The sequence below is a fragment of the Gasterosteus aculeatus genome, chromosome 20, assembly GCF_964276395.1.
Source record: "Gasterosteus aculeatus chromosome 20, fGasAcu3.hap1.1, whole genome shotgun sequence".
NCBI lineage: Eukaryota > Metazoa > Chordata > Actinopteri > Perciformes > Gasterosteidae > Gasterosteus > Gasterosteus aculeatus.
The window spans coordinates 13,911,982-13,931,430 of record NC_135707.1 but is presented as its reverse complement, the minus strand read 5'-3'; the positions used below and the strand labels follow the sequence as shown (position 1 = coordinate 13,931,430).

General features: G+C 41.1%; 1 protein-coding gene across 1 annotated transcript; it reads right to left on the bottom strand.

The window, feature by feature from the left end:
- Nucleotides 1-1,651: 1,651 nt before the first annotated feature.
- ddc (dopa decarboxylase) lies at nucleotides 1,652-15,618 on the bottom strand. Its single transcript, XM_040166110.2, has 14 exons — nucleotides 15,352-15,618; nucleotides 13,270-13,477; nucleotides 12,738-12,851; nucleotides 12,535-12,654; nucleotides 10,657-10,791; nucleotides 9,896-10,039; nucleotides 9,318-9,384; nucleotides 8,868-8,962; nucleotides 7,422-7,489; nucleotides 6,463-6,539; nucleotides 4,599-4,618; nucleotides 4,390-4,488; nucleotides 2,771-2,872; nucleotides 1,652-2,646 (listed from the first exon to the last, which is right to left on the bottom strand). Exons 2-14 carry the CDS (start codon nucleotides 13,468-13,470, stop codon nucleotides 2,449-2,451), a joined length of 1,440 nt encoding a protein of 479 aa, XP_040022044.2. The 5' UTR covers nucleotides 13,471-13,477; nucleotides 15,352-15,618; the 3' UTR covers nucleotides 1,652-2,448.
- Between the last annotated feature and the right edge of the window lie 3,831 nt (nucleotides 15,619-19,449).

Here is a 19,449-nt window from a genome sequence, read left to right as displayed (position 1 = left end):
TGAAATAACACTTATCACACCACTATTGAATTATCCAAAAGGAAACAATTATCTTAATAGAATTGCAAGTATTAGTGTTAACAGAAATCAGTGCACAGTTCAACACGAGGCATTCAATGCTGGCCGTGTAATTTGATCTCTAAGGTCTGAAGTGCAATCGGGACTTTAGATTCAGTAATGTCCTGATGGCTGGTGGATTGTTATGTTTTCGCATCCGATGCCTCCCAAGTGAAAACACGTCTGGGGCAAACCCAGCCACTTTCAAACAGCCATCATTTGAGGCTGTTGGTTGAATCCAACAGCCTGTTTGAAAGTGGCTGGGTGAAAGTGAAAGTGTGATGTGATGTGTTGGACTGGAACATAACACTGGCATTCCAATAACGCCTTATGCATCATCCGGGCCTCAGCGGTACCGTTCGGCAGCTGATCCCATCAAGTCGTGTTGCCTGCACTTTGTCGAGGAAGATACTTCTCAGCAGATGCACAGCACTGAAAGTTTAGCTTTCCTTGGCGAAGGCACTACACGCATTACACACAAATATAGCAGCAGTGTCTTTAGATAGCACACAGACGCTTCAGACTCTCAAAGGGAAAGCCATGTATTAGTGTCATATTCAGCGATGTGTGTCGTGATGTGGTGGCGACCTCTTGTGGGTGAACTAAGCAACTCCGTTGACACAAATTTTCCCTGAGTTACAGGAGCATTGCTTTGCTAATGCTTCATCAGAGTGATGGAGAGAAACACTAAGGGCAGGATTAACGACTACGAATGTTTTTCGGTAACACAACATTACACAAAGTGTGTCAGCACTATAGAAGCGAATGATCACTTACTGCAATCATAAGGTGATTATTTTATTGCTCGATTAATGACTGATGAATGATTAATTAAGTGGGCTGGAGTTTGTAATAGTGTAGTTCCTTAATAACAAATTGAATATAGCAAGATTCTTACTCCATGTTCTAATTGTTATGTGTTTATATTTTCACATCCAAGTCATATGTATATTGTATGTGTATTATTGGTAATGCCTTAATATATATATATGAGATAAACTCATATCAACATCTCTAACAAATGCATTTTTCCACACAGCCATATGAATACCAACAAGTTTAGGAGTCCATTCTGTGTGTCTACATAGATACATTATGCCAGCCTGCAATGATTCTCATGACATGACATTTGTGTACAAAAATGTATTTTTAGGACAATGAATGAGTAAGCCAATAAGGTCAAAAGTAATCAGGAGCTAAGAATGAATCTAACACTGAATCCTCATCTGTATTTATAGAAGGTAATGGGGGATTAGAATGCTGAGGGGAGACTGAGTGGCACAGCACGTTGATTGGTTGTGTGTGTGTCTATTTCTGTCATCCTAAATGCAGTACGCTGCAGGGGAGAGAAAGCAGGACGATCAGGCTGGATTTTCACAACTCTTTCAGTAGTTTACCTGCAACAAAACCATTCACTGCATCAGTTGCTTGTGGTGTCTAGAATGGGACAGTCTCTGTTTGTCTCATTGCTGTGCAGAGGTTTTAAGAGTTGTGTCCAGATATACTTATTTCATACTGTCATGGCCTCCTTATCTTTGGTTGGGACCCTGATAAATTGTAAATCATGAATGAGGATTTCAAGAAAGAGAATTAATAACTATCCAGACTACTGTAGACTTTATTCAAATAAACCGTCACCATTGCATGCAGCCAAATCAATGAGAATACACCCTGCTTAGCAACATCATCATACTTTGACAAAGTCATATGACTTAACAACAAGGTTTGATAACGACAAATTTACATCCGTCATGATGGACAAATAGTGGTGAAGGACATGTCAAATATATGCAGTGATATTTGAATTCTTTAACTTCAAAAACTCATGCCTTTGTATGTCTACAACAACTCATTCATGACTAATGCTTTGTTGAAAGCATAACAAAAAGCATGGACATTTAAAAGCTATTTCTGTGAGAGCACCCATTGACTTCCATTCGGACAAACAATGTACAATACATTTACAATAAACCAACCCATGTTGGACTTGAAGACATAGAAGCGGCATAGACAGACAATATAGGCTCACAGCGGAAAGATTGCAGTGCAAAGAGGACAATAAAAGTAAGAGATACATCAAAGTCAATAGTGAAGAAGTTGCAGATAGAAAATGTAAAATATGACATCCTGCATTCTTTCCTTTCACACACATTTGGGTTTTGGGTCAAGTTATTTTCACACGGATCAACAGCACAGTGATTACTGCTTACTGGACTAGATAACATGGCAGCAGACAGAAATATACTTGACTGCTAATTTAACAGCTAATTGTTCATTCCCTTCATGACATTTTATGCATTTATCTGCAACACGAAACAACAATTTTCGTCCTCACGTTGGTCCTGCCTTTGACACGCTGGTGGACGGCCCCCTTTTTCCGGCCTTTTATGGTCAGTGATCACTTTGCAAAAGCTCACAGGACAGCTGTGTGATTTGCCGCCATGCGTGTTGAACGTGGCCTGAGTCAGTGACGCGTGAGCAGACGGCAAAGCGCAGGACAAAGAGGCCGGAGAGCTGACAAGGCACCAGGTGGATGGTTCTGCTCTCCGTGATCCTTTTGAGCAGGAGCTGGTTCAATTCGTTGGAGCCCTGAGGGAAAAGAAAGGAACAAAGCTCACATCGTTCAGATTTACAATAGCTGGGGGATTTTGATGTTGGCTTGAGTTTAACAAAAAGCACCACATGTCAGTTCTCAGTTGCTGGACATTGTTACCTTGAGCCGGAAGCACACCAGGCCCATGACCACGTCGGCACAGATCTCAAACCTCTTGTCTGCTCGAACAAGACTCTCAAACTCTTTGGCCAGGACCACTTGCTGCAAAGAGGAGACACGAGATACTGTTAGTCTGCAGACCTGAGACTGTCCGATGCTCATTCAAGTTCATGCCGCTGCTTTGTAAATTTCACAGCAAGTGAAAGGGCGAGGGGTTATGAATTCAATTAATTGGTGTATTGGTTGGATACAGCATTACAAAACGTGGAAAGAGTTAGCAAGCAACTCTGGCTAAGACTGTCATGATGTGAGTCTCACTAGATGGCAGCGCTGTACAGTGCATATGGCACTGTGCAACAAGCTGATTCAGTCTGCACCTCTCTACATGGTATCCACTGACTAGAAATCCAATGCTCCACTGCTGATAACAGGAGACATTTTAGCAACATGTTGAGGGACAGAACAAACCCTGGTAGAAAGCTCCGCCTGAGCACAGAACTCGGAAAATAGGAACATTGTGCTTTACGTTCTGAGCCAATGTGTGATCCAACAAACTCATACTAACATATTTATCTATTTATGGTTAAATCGCCCGCCCTGATATTGAATGCATCGCAAAAGAATAAACGTGCATCGCTACATCTGATCACAATTATGTGGAGCAACTTCAACTCCTTGTTTCCTGATCCTGACCCTCTAATGAGGCTAAACACGGGCCCCAAAGACTAGTTTCCTAATCCACGGCCAGGAATTCATCATCATTCAGAGGTGTTTACAAGCCAATATACTGTAATGACCTCATTGCCTGATTAAATTATGACATATTCTATGTACTTCATATTTAAAGCTTTTATCAATAAAATGCCACTTTTTACAACATGAATTCCTCATGGGATGATCATTTGTTAGAGTTTATAAAGGAGAGTAATACAACGTAGGATTAAAATTTGATTTCCAGAGGAAGATGGAACTCACAATCAGTACATCACACAGGCTGTATTATGTTTTCTGACTCTACAAGATTAAGCAACAAAAAAAGAGCAGAATAAATGTCTCAAAGTGTTTTATTTAATCTTGAGGGCGGATGCACGGTGTACAACTGTACAGTTGTGGGTCATTGGTTATGGCTTCAAGGATCACTGCTGTTCTGCCGCTTCATTTAAAATGGAGAGTAAACACAAAACAGACTCATTTGATTGACAGAGCAGACTGGAGGCAGGAAGAGGAATATGAGGGGGGGAGACACGCATGGAGGGGTGAAGCATGGGTGCGTAAGATGGCCATTGAAGAAGAAATGTAGGAAAATACTGCTATAAAAAGAAGGTGTAAACCAGACATATGTGACTGACAGGAAATGCTGGTGGGGCAGCGATAAGACCAGACCAGGCCTTAGTGCTGAGAAGGATTCGGTGGGTCGGGACGTGGAAGGGGGGGGAGGGGTGGGGGGGTGAAGATGGCATTGACCATAAAGAACCATGACTTCCATTGATAATGTAGTAATGTTATTGTTAGGACTTTAGGATGGTTCTGAGCGAGACGTACAACATCACCATAGCTTTGCATCCATGTTACCATGGACACTGTATCACGAAGGGCAGAGAGGGTTTGTGGTCTCCTACCTTGCGTATATGAGCCTGCAGGCCTTCGATCCCGTACAAACGGAAGACAAACCACATCTTCAGTGAGCGAAATCGTCTTCCCAGTGGAATCTGCCAATGCTTTTATTACAAAAGAGGGGGGGGAGAGTGCTTGTAGCTTTAAACTACGCAAAGATTATTTGATTGCTAACAATTCCTAAAAAATGAATTGAAACATTGATTCATCTTACCCTATAATCTGTGACCAGTCCTGTGTAAAGAAGAAAAAGTTTCCAAAATAATGTCATATCATATCACTGAACATGCTGAATTTTCAAGCTTTTCTAGGGTCAGTCTGCATTCTCCTACGACAATTTCTCCTCATAGTAAAACAACAGAAGTTTTGCCGATAAAGCTGAATCAACAAGGCTCTGATATTGAAAATGATTTACTTTGACATTGTCTATTTTTAATTTGGTATTTGCCGTTTACCATCCAGGTGTTGCCGTCATTACGCCCAACACCTGTACAGTATGTCACTGATCACAGCAGTGTCACTCCACACGTCTGTGTATCTGGCTGCAGATATCTCATCTATGCAGAATGGGGCCTGCGTTAGCTGTTGCTAATAACCACTAATTAGATTGAATAGCCCACAATGTTTGAGCTCTTGCAAGGTGCCTCAGTGCGGTGGGAGGTAGCGGTTTGTCTTTCTCTGTCAGACAAATTAGAGTGCAGCTCTGAGCCCAGCTGCAGGCCAGGCACACATGCACCAGCGTACACAGTTGCATACAGGCACAGAACCATAGTTTCTAAAGTCAATTATCATCTTCATTCTGATGATTGATCTTGTAGAGGATTTTCAGGATGTTAATGGGGTGTGCCATCACATAATCTGTCCCAGTTGCCAGATCTGTTCATGTGGAAGAGCATCCATCCGGTCGGCCTTGCAGGAAGACCCGTCTCTACTCTGCCTCTGCTTGACAACAGGATGCTAAATGCCAATATTAGACAAGCTATGATGCTAACTGAGATAAGAACTGGCTAGAGAGCAGCGACTCAGCAATGGTCATTTTTGTATGAAAAAAGAAAATGTATATCATTGATATAGATAAATATTTATTCTTATCATGTTAGCCTCTAAAATGGAAACATGTAAAATTATCATTATCAACATTATGTCTCTTAAATAAGTCTAAAAGGAGTTTTGTTAGTAAAGATATGGGCCCTTTATTGATGCTGGAGAGGCTAGCAATGAGATGAGAGAGCTGGAGGCAACAAACCCAGAGGTGGGTGGTCATTGGAGGACAGCGGATCTGCACCCTGCATATCTGCCATTGGTTCTCCAACATACCCTGTAGGCCATTGCTTGTTGTAGGTTTGCCTTAGGGGAGAACCAAAAGGATATTTTTGGGATCTTGATCTTGTGGAGCGTCTCTTGAAGGAACTCCATTAAGCTCACAGCTTAGTCTGCTGTTCGGGCCTGGCAGAAGTCCTTTGGACTCCAGGGGTCGCGCCCCCAAGCTATGAAGCACCACGTCAGCGTCTTAGATACGCTAACGTTAGTTTTCTACCGCCAGCAGCTGATTGGCGGCGGTGCACTGATCAAGCAGTTGGAGCAGTAATGCGATAAGCAGTGCAATAATTAGTCAGAAATATCTATATTAGCTTAACTACGTGTAAATAATAATTACAGAATTGGCTCACAGAAGCCAGCATTTCAACACACACACTTTTCACTAACTGTAAACCATGTTGACAGACTGCCTTCCCTACATTTAGTCCAAACACAAACAAATCTCCTGCCTACCGAGCTCTAAAACTCACATAGCTTGTCCCAAACACTGACGCACCTGTCTAGTTGTCACACATCGTTTTGCCCGTGTTCATCTGTTTTAGGCTACACTGTACTGCATTTAGGTCCTTGGTGCCACCGTCAGAGTTTATTGCTGAATCTGTGTGTTGGCTGAAATGGGCACACTAAGCACCTTCCTCACATTGGGAAAGATAAACAAGGTCACAACTATTCATTTTTGAAACTACGCAATGCAGTAGACCCCAGATTCAACCAACCTGAAATCATGGATTTTAGTTCTTTAATTTAAATAACTCTACCTGACTCCTGGTTCTCGTGTTTCAGGTAGAGGGGTTCCACCTTGAAGGCTCCAATGATGTCCTGTCTCTTCTTTACCCTGTTGATTGCTTTAGATTCAACTGTGCGCATATGCTCTTTGCACACAATGCAAATACTGTGACAAAACGGGTGGATAGCTGATAGGTGTGCATACAAATTATAACACCATATTTAACCACTTTTATAACACCATATTTTTCAAAATTGAGTTTTGATGATTATGTTTGCGCAGAAATGTGTCATAAAAATATAAATTCAATAAACTTAACGTAACAGAGCGACTGAATATTCAGAGAAGGTGATGGAAAAAGTAAAAAAAATTCCCTTGAGCACATGTTGAGGTTTGAAACACGTCCGTTTCCTTTTGCAAAGCATGTCTCGTTTTGTTGACGAAAGGGGCATCTGGGAGGCGTAGCTGTGTTTACTGTTCTGATGAATGTGGTGTAGATTGATGTCAGATTTAAATGGACCACTCATTGTTACTTCATGGGACCATGGAAACCTCTGAGGTCAATTTATTAAATGACAAAATTGTGTAAATATAATACATTTGTGCCAATTGAATTTATTATTCATTATATCCATATGGGTCTTGTGAACAGAAAGTTGCTGGTTCCTATCAGAAGATAAATAGTAAATAAACAGCTGCTGTTGCCCATTAGCAATGAAGGGACTGCGGCAAAAAATGTCAAGAATGTAGCTTAAACTTTTCCTGAGTGACCTAAACCTCATTTGGTAGAGGCAAATGTAAAAGAATGGCATCTTTAGTAAAGAATGTTTAGAGTAGCTGCACACTTTAGTTCGGTTCATTTAATTATTTCGAGCAGTATATGTTGATATTTTGATATTTCATAAGTCAACTCTTTGACAGTTTGCTTATGGCACTAAAATGTAAACAACCACTTCTGCTTTGCACAGAACAGTGACATACATAACTTACCACATTGTAGAGCAGTCAAAGTTGATTAAAAGCCATTTGTGTGGGTTGAAGTTAAAAGAGTCCGCAAACTTTAAAAGAAAGGACAAAAAAAACATTATTTGTTTGTCTCTGGTCTGACGAAATTATCACGAAACTATTACAAAACATAAGTGGCTTTCAGTCTTTCAGTCAAGTCTCCATGTACTGCCATATATTTTTTGACAAAGTTGCCCTAAGGAAAACAAAATAAAATAAAATTATAATTGTTAATTCAAGATCATCTTTCTTATATTATATCAGCACAAGTTGAAAAATGCATTTTGGCTAAATCCCACGCAGTACTATATGTTAATTTACCATTACTGACTCAGAGACAACCTTTTCACCAGGACCATTATCTAAATTAAGGCTTGCACAATTTATTTGAAATGCAAAAGAGCGATATCCAGCCAACAGCTCAAAGAGCACATGGAAAATAACCCTTTCCCGGCAGGTTTATTTCAAAGGGAAACAAACCTTTTCTAATCCATTTTCATCTGTTGTTGGCTATCTCTTGTAATATCCTTTTTCTCTATCTCATAAATGCAATAACACCGCATGGAGAGACAATGGGGGACAGACTCCTGGCTGACAGTTGCCATGCTGACTGATTTAAGGAGGGCTGGTTGCCTGCTTGCCCGTCACCCATATCCTAGCAACCAAGTCCTTAGCAGGGCGGCACTGCCGTCCCAAAGGAGTGGGTCACTTCTTGTGATCCATGTCCTATATTTTGATATTTACATCATTTTAAATTAGAAATCCACTTCCTTCAAGAATGACCCTGATTTCTATTGCCTCAAAGAACACTTCAAATTGAAAATCTAGATCACGGGAGCAAAATGTGTAACTACCTGAGTTTAGATGAAACAACTGTTGGTCATTTAACAGTTAAGTCTGCTTTCTCTGTCTTTGCACCAACATTGTGTGTCTAATGAACAGTGATATATATATATAAAGGTCCTATGCTGCCTCAGGAAATTACTCTGTCCTTATCTCTGCGTCTCTGCACAGCTCTGGGAGCAACAGCTGCTTCGGCAGCCTCAAAAGGCAGATTGATGCTCCCGCGCTTCTGGCAATCGTTCGGGATATTACTCGCTCTTGCACGCTTCCTCCTTGACATTAACGTTATGCCGTTTTCAAATAGAAATAAAGCAACTGGATATCATCAGTATGCGATTGCCTTTTACTTTCATAGATGCTATGAGAGATATTCCAAAACCAATTAAACTGAATAAGGTTTTCTCGTCATTCAGAAGCATCGTGCGTCTTTGGAGGTGGATGAACACTTTTTGACTACACTTAAACAATGTTAAATCGGCCCTATACTTATTGGAATAGCGAAGGTTCAAATCCAACCCTGTCAATACTCTGTTACGTTATAGTGTCCGTGCACTATACGGACATGAATGCTTGCATGTTTTTACGCACCTCAATGCCATTCAGCAAAGGCCTAAATTCCGGACAGATGAATGCACTCCCTGCATACGCTGCATCGATGTGCATCCACATATTTTCCTCATTACCTGAAATAGACACAAAACTGTTTTTTTAACATGCATGATGCATGGATTTCTAAAAACACATGTTTTTATAACACATCCATCCGTTAATTGAAGTTATCTATGTTCAGTTAGGTATTATTGGAGATTGTAAATACGGAGGTAAGTAAATAGGGTGCTAAATAGCTCAAGAAATTATTATATTTGTTTCTGAATGTACACACACATTGTGCAGTATAGTTGGTTACACCCTCTTGATTTTGATTTTCCAGGCACCTCTCACATCAAAGTGTCTAAGCTAATACACTTTGTGTGACAATACTTTTCCTGTTGCATAACAAAAAAGATCAAGTGTGTGCTGAAGCAGAGGTTGACTCACATATGGGCCCCAGCTCGGTAATGTGATCAAAAGCACAGGAGGAGGTGGTACCAAGAGTCGCACAGAACTGAAAGACACCAGCACACAAATCATTAACACACTTAAGTGTTTTATAAAAATGAATTAAGAATTCACAGTCATGCAGCTAGTTTTTATGTCTCATAAACACAGATACGTATAATTTGTTCAATCAAACATAGATGTGAATGTCACTTTCAGTACACACAGACGATTCAAATCCGATGTACCAAAGCAGCCTCCTGAATATTGTTCACTGATATTGACAAATGGGTCCACCTGAGACAGGGGTTATTGTCCTTAACCAGATAGACATGCATTAGGCTCAACACAAACAATGTTATCCTTCAGCAGAAGCCACGGGCTGTTCAAGCGGTGTGAAACAAATTGCATCATTGTATTTGTGTAAAAGGTGGTAATATTTACATCTGTAGCAAAATAACACAATTGAGAAATTAACCATATATATTGTTATAGACGCAGTAGATTTTTGTGATGTGTTCAGCAGCTTTATGATGGTGAACTGGGTGGATGCTGTTGTTTTTTTTGTCTTTTCTTACGTAGAAGGGGATTAGTCCAGCCGCTCTGTCCTCCTCCAGCATCTTTTTAAGCATTCCCCCTCCAACAGCATAGGTGTTATCTGTGGGAACCTTCCTCATCATCACTCCTCCAATCAGGGACGCACGCTCCACGGAAGAATGGGCCTTAGGAAACACATGTAACCTTTTTGAAAACTGCGACGTGAGCAAGTTGTTTTATCACAGGGTGGAGTCGCCCCTTCCATCAACAGTATGTAATCCATGGATGCGGAACAATTTTGTATGGCGCCTTTATTTGTGAGGATAAGCCTGCACCTACTCAACACCAGAGGTTCCATAAGATATCCCTGATCACGTACAACAGATCAACAAGCGGAAATAAATACACATAACAGACATGTGCACTGGGTGCGCAACAAACCGCTTGCCTAATAAAGGTCTTTGAGGCCCTCAGGCAACTTCCTAACCCAATCACAGAGTCCGCCCGGTATTAAACCTGACCAGAGCTCGCTCCTGTCTCACTGACTCTCTATCACACTGAATCACTGCAAAACTGTTCCACGTTACTGAGAAACCTTTTCATGATCTTAGTTCACCTGGACAACTTGACTGAGAATGTTTGTAGAAATCAATGTATTTGCAGAGTGTGTAAAGTGATAAAGTTATATAAACCTAAAGTAGCAAACAGTAAGATTTATTGATAATTGCTATTATCTATATTAAACAATCATGAACTAAGTCAGAAATGTGTGTCAAATCATGAAATGTATTGTTGCGCTTACTTGCTCAGAGGAGTACGCCACCAGTTTGGATAGAACTTCAGCCTCCAGTCTTTCGGGGTTTGTCTCCTGAACCCGTCTCACTGCTTTACAGCGGGCAGCGAGCAAGGACATCAGGGTCGCCTCACTGGCTGTGCTCTGTTGGAGGATTACAGGGAACTTTTTAAGCATTACACTGATTTAAATGTTAGCCGTATTTACATTTTGGTCCAATATAAAGTACTTAGTAAAGCGTTTGCTCGGGGATCAGCAAATCAGACATATGGCTGTGCTGAAGAACAAAAGTATTGCAAAGTAACACAAAGTATTGTCAAAGAATTCAAGTTTTTTGCATTAAAACGCAAAATATATTGTGAGGGAAAGTAAAAGTACTTATGATTTCCTCTTGGTGTATAAATATGGGTGTGGTTTCTACTTCCTGATGTCCAATTCATTCCTGTTGATTCATACAACAACACCCAAACCTTTTGCAATCACATAAAGCTGATATTCCCTCTGGACGTATTGGCACATCCTCCTTATAGAAGAAATCTATCTATTACCCGACCAGCGGGGAAAATTGCTTGAGGCAAAATAATGAAGTGAAGCATGACTCTTAGGTATCCGGGGGTGTTACCACAAACAAGTCAATACAATGCTCGGATCCTTAAATTAGTTTGCACAAATGTATCCTCCAAGCCAGCTAAAATAATACAGAATACCATTAAGCAGATTTTAAGAGGTTGGGGCCAGATATAATTCATCCATCAATCAATTTTTCCATCAGATTTCTGGGATTAAGAGGCATGTGGCTATGGATCATCATAGGAACTGAACCAAATAAAAGGATGAAAGTTTGAAAGTGTACGGTCTTCTTTTTTAGTTTAATACATTTGTCTGCCTCTGAATATGGTAGTCTTTAATTACATTCTAACAGCTTCAATAGATTACCGCAAAAAAACGTTCAGTTCTGCTGATTTGGTTTCAAATCTTAACATTGGGAACCCCGTGCAAATGTTCATAGCTGAAAACAAATGTCTAATTTCTCTTTATGATAAGAGCTCATGATCCACTGCTCAAGAATCATTGTAATAATTTCTATTATTAATAATAACTGTCTGTCTCAGTGACTCACTCACGGATATGCAGGGACATCTAAGGTCACTAGAAAGTTATTTTTGAAAACATCCAATTTCCACTTTGTGTTGTTGTAATGTTTATAATAATAGTCTTGCAATTTGCTGTCAAAACACTCATTAGCCCTGCTGCAGCGAGAAGACCCCCCTTCGTTGCCATAGTGAGCTGGTGAGCTGCACTTAAAAAGGAGAGTGGCAAGACAAAACAAAAACACAATGAGCCAGATGAGCACACACACACACACACACACACACACACACAAACCCACTCTTACACTCGGGTGGTCACAATAAAAGAGGCATAAAAACGATCTGTCATCAGAATGCACTCTCATGCTCCTCCGTCCTGTGAACACGCACATACACATATATATATATATATATATATATATATATATATGTGTGTGTGTGTGTGTGTGTGTGCTGCTATTGTGTTTCAGTCAATAGAACACTATATACCGTTCCAGCAAAGCCATCTCCGTCTGACATATTGGAAAGGCAATTTGCTGCCAATTTTCAGCTGGTGTGAACAAGGGAGAGAAAAATACGACAAATTGATAACAAAATAATTGCTATTGAACATTGTTTCAGGCGGCTCTCAATTCTGAGTCATGGTTCCTGTAAGCCTGTAAAATGTGGGCTTTTGACTTAACACCTGTTGAAAACCACAGAAGAGTGTAAATGTTAGCACGGTTGGTTTTAATCATGTGACTGCCAGACAACATGTCTGCAGGGAAGCATCAAATCCAACAAAAAGGAAATGTACCTGGATGACACCTCCTCCATGGCCATGAGTCCCGGCTATAAAATGCTCGGGCAGCTTCAGCATCTTCCCAAGCCAATCCAACATCACTGTCTCCAACTCGGTACAGGCCGGGCTGGCAGCCTGAAAACAAAACACACATAGAAATATGAACTACATAAGATAAATACAGTATCGTATACAGAGACACAGCAATAGTTTGTTACCCAGGAGAATCCAATACAGCCAATGGCTCCACATAGCATGTCGGCCAACATGGCCGGGTAAGAGCTTGCAGCTGGAAAGTAGGCAAAAAAGTAAGGGCTTTGCCAGTGGGTTACCTGGAAAAACCACAAAACATGCAAATACTTAATTCATTTGACCTGGTTCATCATTGGGAGCAAGGGGTTGGCAAAAAATGAATGTGATTTTTTTGCCTGACTGGCACCTCTTCGGCAAAAAAGAAATTAATTTCTAAAATGCCTGAAGTAAAATGCTGTTGTTTTTTGTTACAATTGAAAGCGGATAGTGTCATAGCAAAGTACTTAAGTGAGGTGAACCTCCAGAACGCCTTAATAAGGAAGACACTGCAGCAGCTTGTTGTCGTCAGATCACTCAATTCTATTTCTAAATCTATTGACATTAATCCACAAAATGGACAGTTTACTAATCTGAATTACTCTGCAGAAAAACACGAGAGAATCGTTGCAACATAAAGTCAATCTTTGCATCAATACATCAACAAAAGTGTAACCGCACCCCTGGCATTATGACCCTTTCCACATCTTTGATAATGTCATCATAATTATCCGGCTCCAGTGGGGCCTCAGTGGGGATCAAGGAACGAAGATACCCTGGTTCCACGTCTGGGTAGACCGGACGCTGTTCAATGTTCTCCAGGTAGTCGGCCACATAGTCCACCATCTCCCTCCCTCTTCGCCGGAACTCTGCGGCATCCATGGTACCGCTGAAACACAGCAGAGGAACAACCATTTCTCAAGAACCATGTTCTTCATATTTTAACGCCACATAATCAGTGTGTAACCTTTGATTTCAGCTGGGAATGAGTTGGGGGATAATTAACCATCTTTATGTCCTGCTTGTCATGTTCTAGGTCAATGTGAGGTCAATGTGAGCAGAGAGATTTTCTTATCCTTTTTCTGCTATTTTAACACGTAACTCGTTGACTCAGTTTGTCTCGGACATGACAGTTGGTTTAGTTGATTTGAAAGCTGTCGTTCAAACAAGGAAATGTAACCATCAGTCCCCTTCCAAGTGAGATTTGTTTGTACTGTCAAATCAAAAAAGTTTTTTTTTTATGAGAGACACTCAACAAAAGTTGGGTTTTCAACTAGAAGCACTGGGAGTGTAAGCACAAAGAAATTGGAGCGCTTTGAAGTGATACGCCAGCAGAGAAAGAAAAGACTACATAGTTTTTATTTCTACATGGAAGTTAGTTATTAATAATAATAATAATAATAACAATTTGAAAATCATAATCATAATATAGCTTTTAACTATACGCTATTCCAGTTGGGGAAAGGTAGAAAGAGAAAAGGGGGGTATTTTAAGGGGGGTATTTGTTTCGGGCTTGATGTCAGATATCAACAATATTCCTTTCAATCCGGGTCTAATGAATACAAGCAATCAAAGATAATGTAATAACAATAATATAATACAATAGAAGTTTTAATGACATTCTCCTGAGGGTGCTGCAACCTAATAAAAGCATTGATATACAATATATATGTATTTATATAAAAGCTAAAAAGCTGTTTCCTGAGCTGACTGACCATAACAGCTAATAGCACACACAATTTTCTTTTGCACCAGTAAAATGCACACAGATAACCGTTCAATGTCCATCCTACGGCTGATCTATTGCTATGAATTCGCCCCTCAGGCTCATGTCTGACAGGGCAGAGTGCATTTCAACGATTTGAAAGATAAAAGAGCAATGATGCAAAGAACAACTTCCCTTTCTCACAGATTGGCTTGTCACACGAGGTGGAATTATTTTGATCTTTAAAGTCAAGAATAACAGCCAAAATGTATACTTTTCCCCCCGCAGTTATACAATGAAACCCCTAAATTATTATTGTTATTAAGTTATTTCTTCCTGTATAAGTGACTTGGTGGTGAAACACATTTACAATGGTTGGTTAAATATTAATCAGCCTCAGTTATTTACATCGCTGGCTTTAATCCTTTTTAAAATAATGATAGAATAGAATGTTTTAATTTACAGAAAAGCAGCACAGACATGCACACATCCTAAGCCATGCTCCTTGACACAGTTGCACAATTTAGATGTATGTAAAAATCCTTGACCCTCTTAACAACACATTAAGCCAGTCTGATCATAGCTTAGTTTCCCTTCATGTTGTGGACTGACACGAACAGAAAGGCCTGCAGGAAAAATAATTCGAAGTCAATTTGACCAGATTGTTATAAACTCATTCTTTTATACTAAAATCTAGATAGTTACTAAAAACCTGATTAATAGCCTAGTCGAGGTGTCCTTGATTACACCAACGTATAACATAATCAATAAGGGAAAGACTCTGTACCATTTTTATGCCTAATATGTGCAAACCAAGAACATGCCATGCATCTATTAATAATAATGTTGTGGTCATACAACAATAAACCATTAGCCCTTTTATAATGTACTGACATGGGTCCAATCTAAACAGCACACAGGCGTTGACCCTTGTTCTGCGGCAACACCTTATCATTCATTCAACAAGTGTAACCCTGCATGTCTGTCTTATCCTGATCCTGATCCTTATCTCCAATAGGATTAAACACGGCTACATGTATGTGTGTGCGCATACTTACATTTTAAAGTGAGAGCTTCGGATAGTGGATCTTTTCCGCTTGTTTGGCGCTCCGCAAACGAACAAACAGACAGGCACGTGTTGAGCGTGTGTGTGTGTGTGTGTGTGTGTGTGTGTGTGTAAGCTGGACAAGAGACATTTGCTCCTTTTATCTTGCGACTAACCGCCCCCACCTCACCAGCCTCCGTCAGGGCAGCCAATGGGAACGAGGCTCATGGCCAATGCAAGAATTGATTGACTCACAAGTAGCTTCTGAAGCTGTGCTTCTACACACACACACACACACACACACACACACAAGGGTGAATTCATATTCACCTGCAGAATGTGAACACACAATCAAAGATGGCATTAAAATAATGTGGATATAGCGGGAAAGGATTCATGAATAATAATCCAAGAGGACCATGTTACCAGAGCAGGAGAGATGCCATTATTAGAAAATCATTCATTTACTGTATTATGTTGGTAAAACTGCAAACAATGTGTGTCATGAGATCAATAGGACTAGACTACACAAGGTTTTTTTACAGACTGAGTGACACGTGGACAACACACACACACACACACACACACACACACACACACACACACACACACAAGGGTGAGTTGATATTCACCTGCAGAATGTGAACACACAATCAAAGATGGCATTGAAATAATGTGGATATACCGGGAAAGGATTCATGAATACTGATGAATTACAGACTGAGTGACATGTGGAACACACACACTGTGGCCTACATCAATCAATGTAGTTGTAGAATCACAGTTACTGTGGCCTACATGAAGACACTACTACTGCAAACGTCTGCGCCGCTGAGTCCAGAGGGACCAACACAGGCTAACTAACACTTATATCATCTACCAAGTACATTTAACCAACTTATTTACAGACTGAGTGACACGTGGACAACACACACACACACACACACACACACACACACACACACACACACACACACAAGGGTGAATTCATATTCACCTGCAGAATGTGAACACACAATCAAAGATGGCATTAAAATAATGTGGATATAGCGGGAAAGGATTCATGAATAATAATCCAAGAGGACCATGTTACCAGAGCAGGAGAGATGCCATTATTAGAAAATCATTCATTTACTGTATTATGTTGGTAAAACTGCAAACAATGTGTGTCATGAGATCAATAGGACTAGACTACACAAGGTTTTTTTACAGACTGAGTGACACGTGGACAACACACACACACACACACACACACACACACACACACACACACACACACACACACACACACACACACACACAAGGGTGAGTTGATATTCACCTGCAGAATGTGAACACACAATCAAAGATGGCATTGAAATAATGTGGATATACCGGGAAAGGATTCATGAATACTGATGAATTACAGACTGAGTGACATGTGGAACACACACACTGTGGCCTACATCAATCAATGTAGTTGTAGAATCACAGTTACTGTGGCCTACATGAAGACACTACTACTGCAAACGTCTGCGCCGCTGAGTCCAGAGGGACCAACACAGGCTAACTAACACTTATATCATCTACCAAGTACATTTAACCAACTTATTTACAGACTGAGTGACACGTGGACAACACACACACACACACACACACACACACACACACACACACACACACAAGGGTGAATTCATATTCACCTGCAGAATGTGAACACACAATCAAAGATGGCATTGAAATACTGTGGATATACCGGGAAAGGATTCATGAATAATAATCCAAGAGAACCATGTTATCAGAGCAGGAAAGATGCCATTATTAGAAAATCATTCATTAACTGTATTATGTTGGTAAAACTAATGCTAAGAACTAACTAGTAGAGCAACTGTTTGTGACTGATGAGGTGAACGCACACGCATACACATGGTGTGAAAGCTTCCCCCTCTTTATCTATTTCTCCCTTCAGTGGATCCTATCAATAGCGCTATAACACAGGCTAACTAACACTCAAATCATCTACCAGCTACATTTAACCAACTTATTTACAGACTGAGTGACACGTGGACAACACAGTGAAGATGGTTGTTGGCAGCCCCACCTTCCCCGATCGCCCTGCGGGATTTCCCCGTCACCGCTGTGGAGTCCTGCCGCTTCCTGGGCTCCATCACATGCCAGGACTTCAAGTAGGAGCTGAACATCAGCTGCCGTCCCTCCGTGACTGTAGGTGACCCCTCTCGCTTTTTGAGCCCCTTCCCTCATCAAGACCAAAACCTCCCGCCATAGAAGCAGCTTCTTCCCCTCGTAAGTTGGTCTCATGAACCAAGTCTGAATCCCCCACTGACCCAGACTTTTTCATGTACAGCCATTTATTTGTTTATTTCTTCATTTTTGCTTGTACATTTTTATCTAATTTTACTTATTTTATTCTTTTAATTCAGTGTCTCCATTTTTTGCACCATCCACCACGACAAATTCCTTTATGTGTAACATACATGGCAATAAATGGCGTCTGACTTCTGATTCTGATGTTATGTAAATGTCTTATACGGGCTCAGGACAGGAGTAACTGATAACATTTTTCCAGTTTAGGAGGTCAGTGAGTGTCTCATGTTTTGAAAGGGCTAAGCCTCTGTCCGCATTGATACATGGGAAAAATCTCAGCGCGCATGATACAATTCAGTGGCTCCCTGCAGCCTCTCAAGCTTTCACGGACATGAAATGCGCGTTACAAGTTCCTCCGACTTTGGGTCTTCCTGATCCACACAAACCGTTGATGAACGTTCTGGCTGTATGACATCAGTGCTCCTACAATCCCATGGCGATAAACTACGACCAGTAGCTTATTTCTCCGCAAAACTCGATCCGGTAGCAGCAGGCTTACCACAGTGCCTTCGAGCTGTGGCAGCTGCTGAAAAGGCTCTTACAGCCTCTCGTGACATTGTAGGCTATGCTACGCTAACATTATTGGTTCCACATTCGGTTTCACTGACTCTTCTCGAACAGAAGTTGTCTCATTTATCTGCAGCGCGTTACCTTCGATATCAAACATGTCTTCTAGACATGCCGAATGTTACAGTAAAACGCTGCAATGTCCTCAATCCTGCGTCTCTTCTCCCCACTCCGGAGGATGGAGAGGAGCATGATTGTTTGGCTGAGCTGGAAGCTCAGTGCACACCTCGACCAGACCTCGCAGATACACCTCTGCTCAACAGTGACATGGTAATGTATGTTGACGGATCTGCTACACGGGATCCCCTGACTGGTTCTAATCTTGTGGGTTTCTCTGTTGTTTCAGACTCAGCTGTTCTGTGTTCCGGCCCTCTTCCATGTCACCTCTCAGCCCAAGCAGCAGAATTGATCGCGCTAACAGAAGCTTGTAAACTAGCCAAGGATAAAACGGCAACCAGATTCCAGATACGCTTTTGGCGTGGTTCATGATTTCGGCGCGCTGTGGAAACACAGACATTTTCTCAAATCGGATGGCAAACCAGTGTTACACCACACTCTTATAGCAGAACTATTGGATGCCATTTTGTTGCCCACAGCTATCGCTGTTTGCAAATGTGCAGCGCACACATCCGGCACAGGCGACATCGCAAAGGCGAATGAGCGAGCAGAATTAGCTGCAAAAGCGGCTGCTAGACTTCCCAAACCATCACGCCCAGTTCCTGCCATGTGTTCTCTTCCCTTCCCTCTTGCAGCCGTGCAGTCCCTCTCTACTTCAGATGAGAGACGTTTTTGGTCCTCCTCCGACTCCAAATTTATAGACGGCATCTGGTATGGTCCGAATGGTAATCCATGCTTACCTAAACATTTCTTCCCTCACTATGCGAAATTGACTCATGGGTTAGACCATGTGTCAAAAGGGGGAATGTTAAGTATCATTGATGCAACATGGTTCACAAAAGGCTTTGCAGCTTACGCACAAAGGTTCTGCCAAGCATGCATAACATGTGCAACTCACAATGTAGGTCGTTCAGTACAGGTGTCACATCATGCAGCACATCCACCGCCTGCAAGACTGTTTGAACATGTAATGATGGATTTTATGGAACTCTTCCCATCGGAAGGTAAGAAACACTGTCTTGTAATGGTAGACATGTGGTCCAAATGGGTTGAGGTGTTTCCC

Coding starts and splice junctions, on each gene's coding strand:
- ddc (XM_040166110.2), bottom strand. CDS start 13,470: ATGGATGCCGCAGAGTTCCGGCGAAGAGGGAGGGAGATGGTGGACTAT. Junction 9,385..9,895: donor CTGGACTAATCCCCTTCTAC/GTAAGAAAAGAC, acceptor GGTGTCTTTCAG/TTCTGTGCGACTCTTGGTAC. Junction 2,873..4,389: donor TGCAGGCTCATATACGCAAG/GTAGGAGACCAC, acceptor TCCTCTTTGCAG/CAAGTGGTCCTGGCCAAAGA.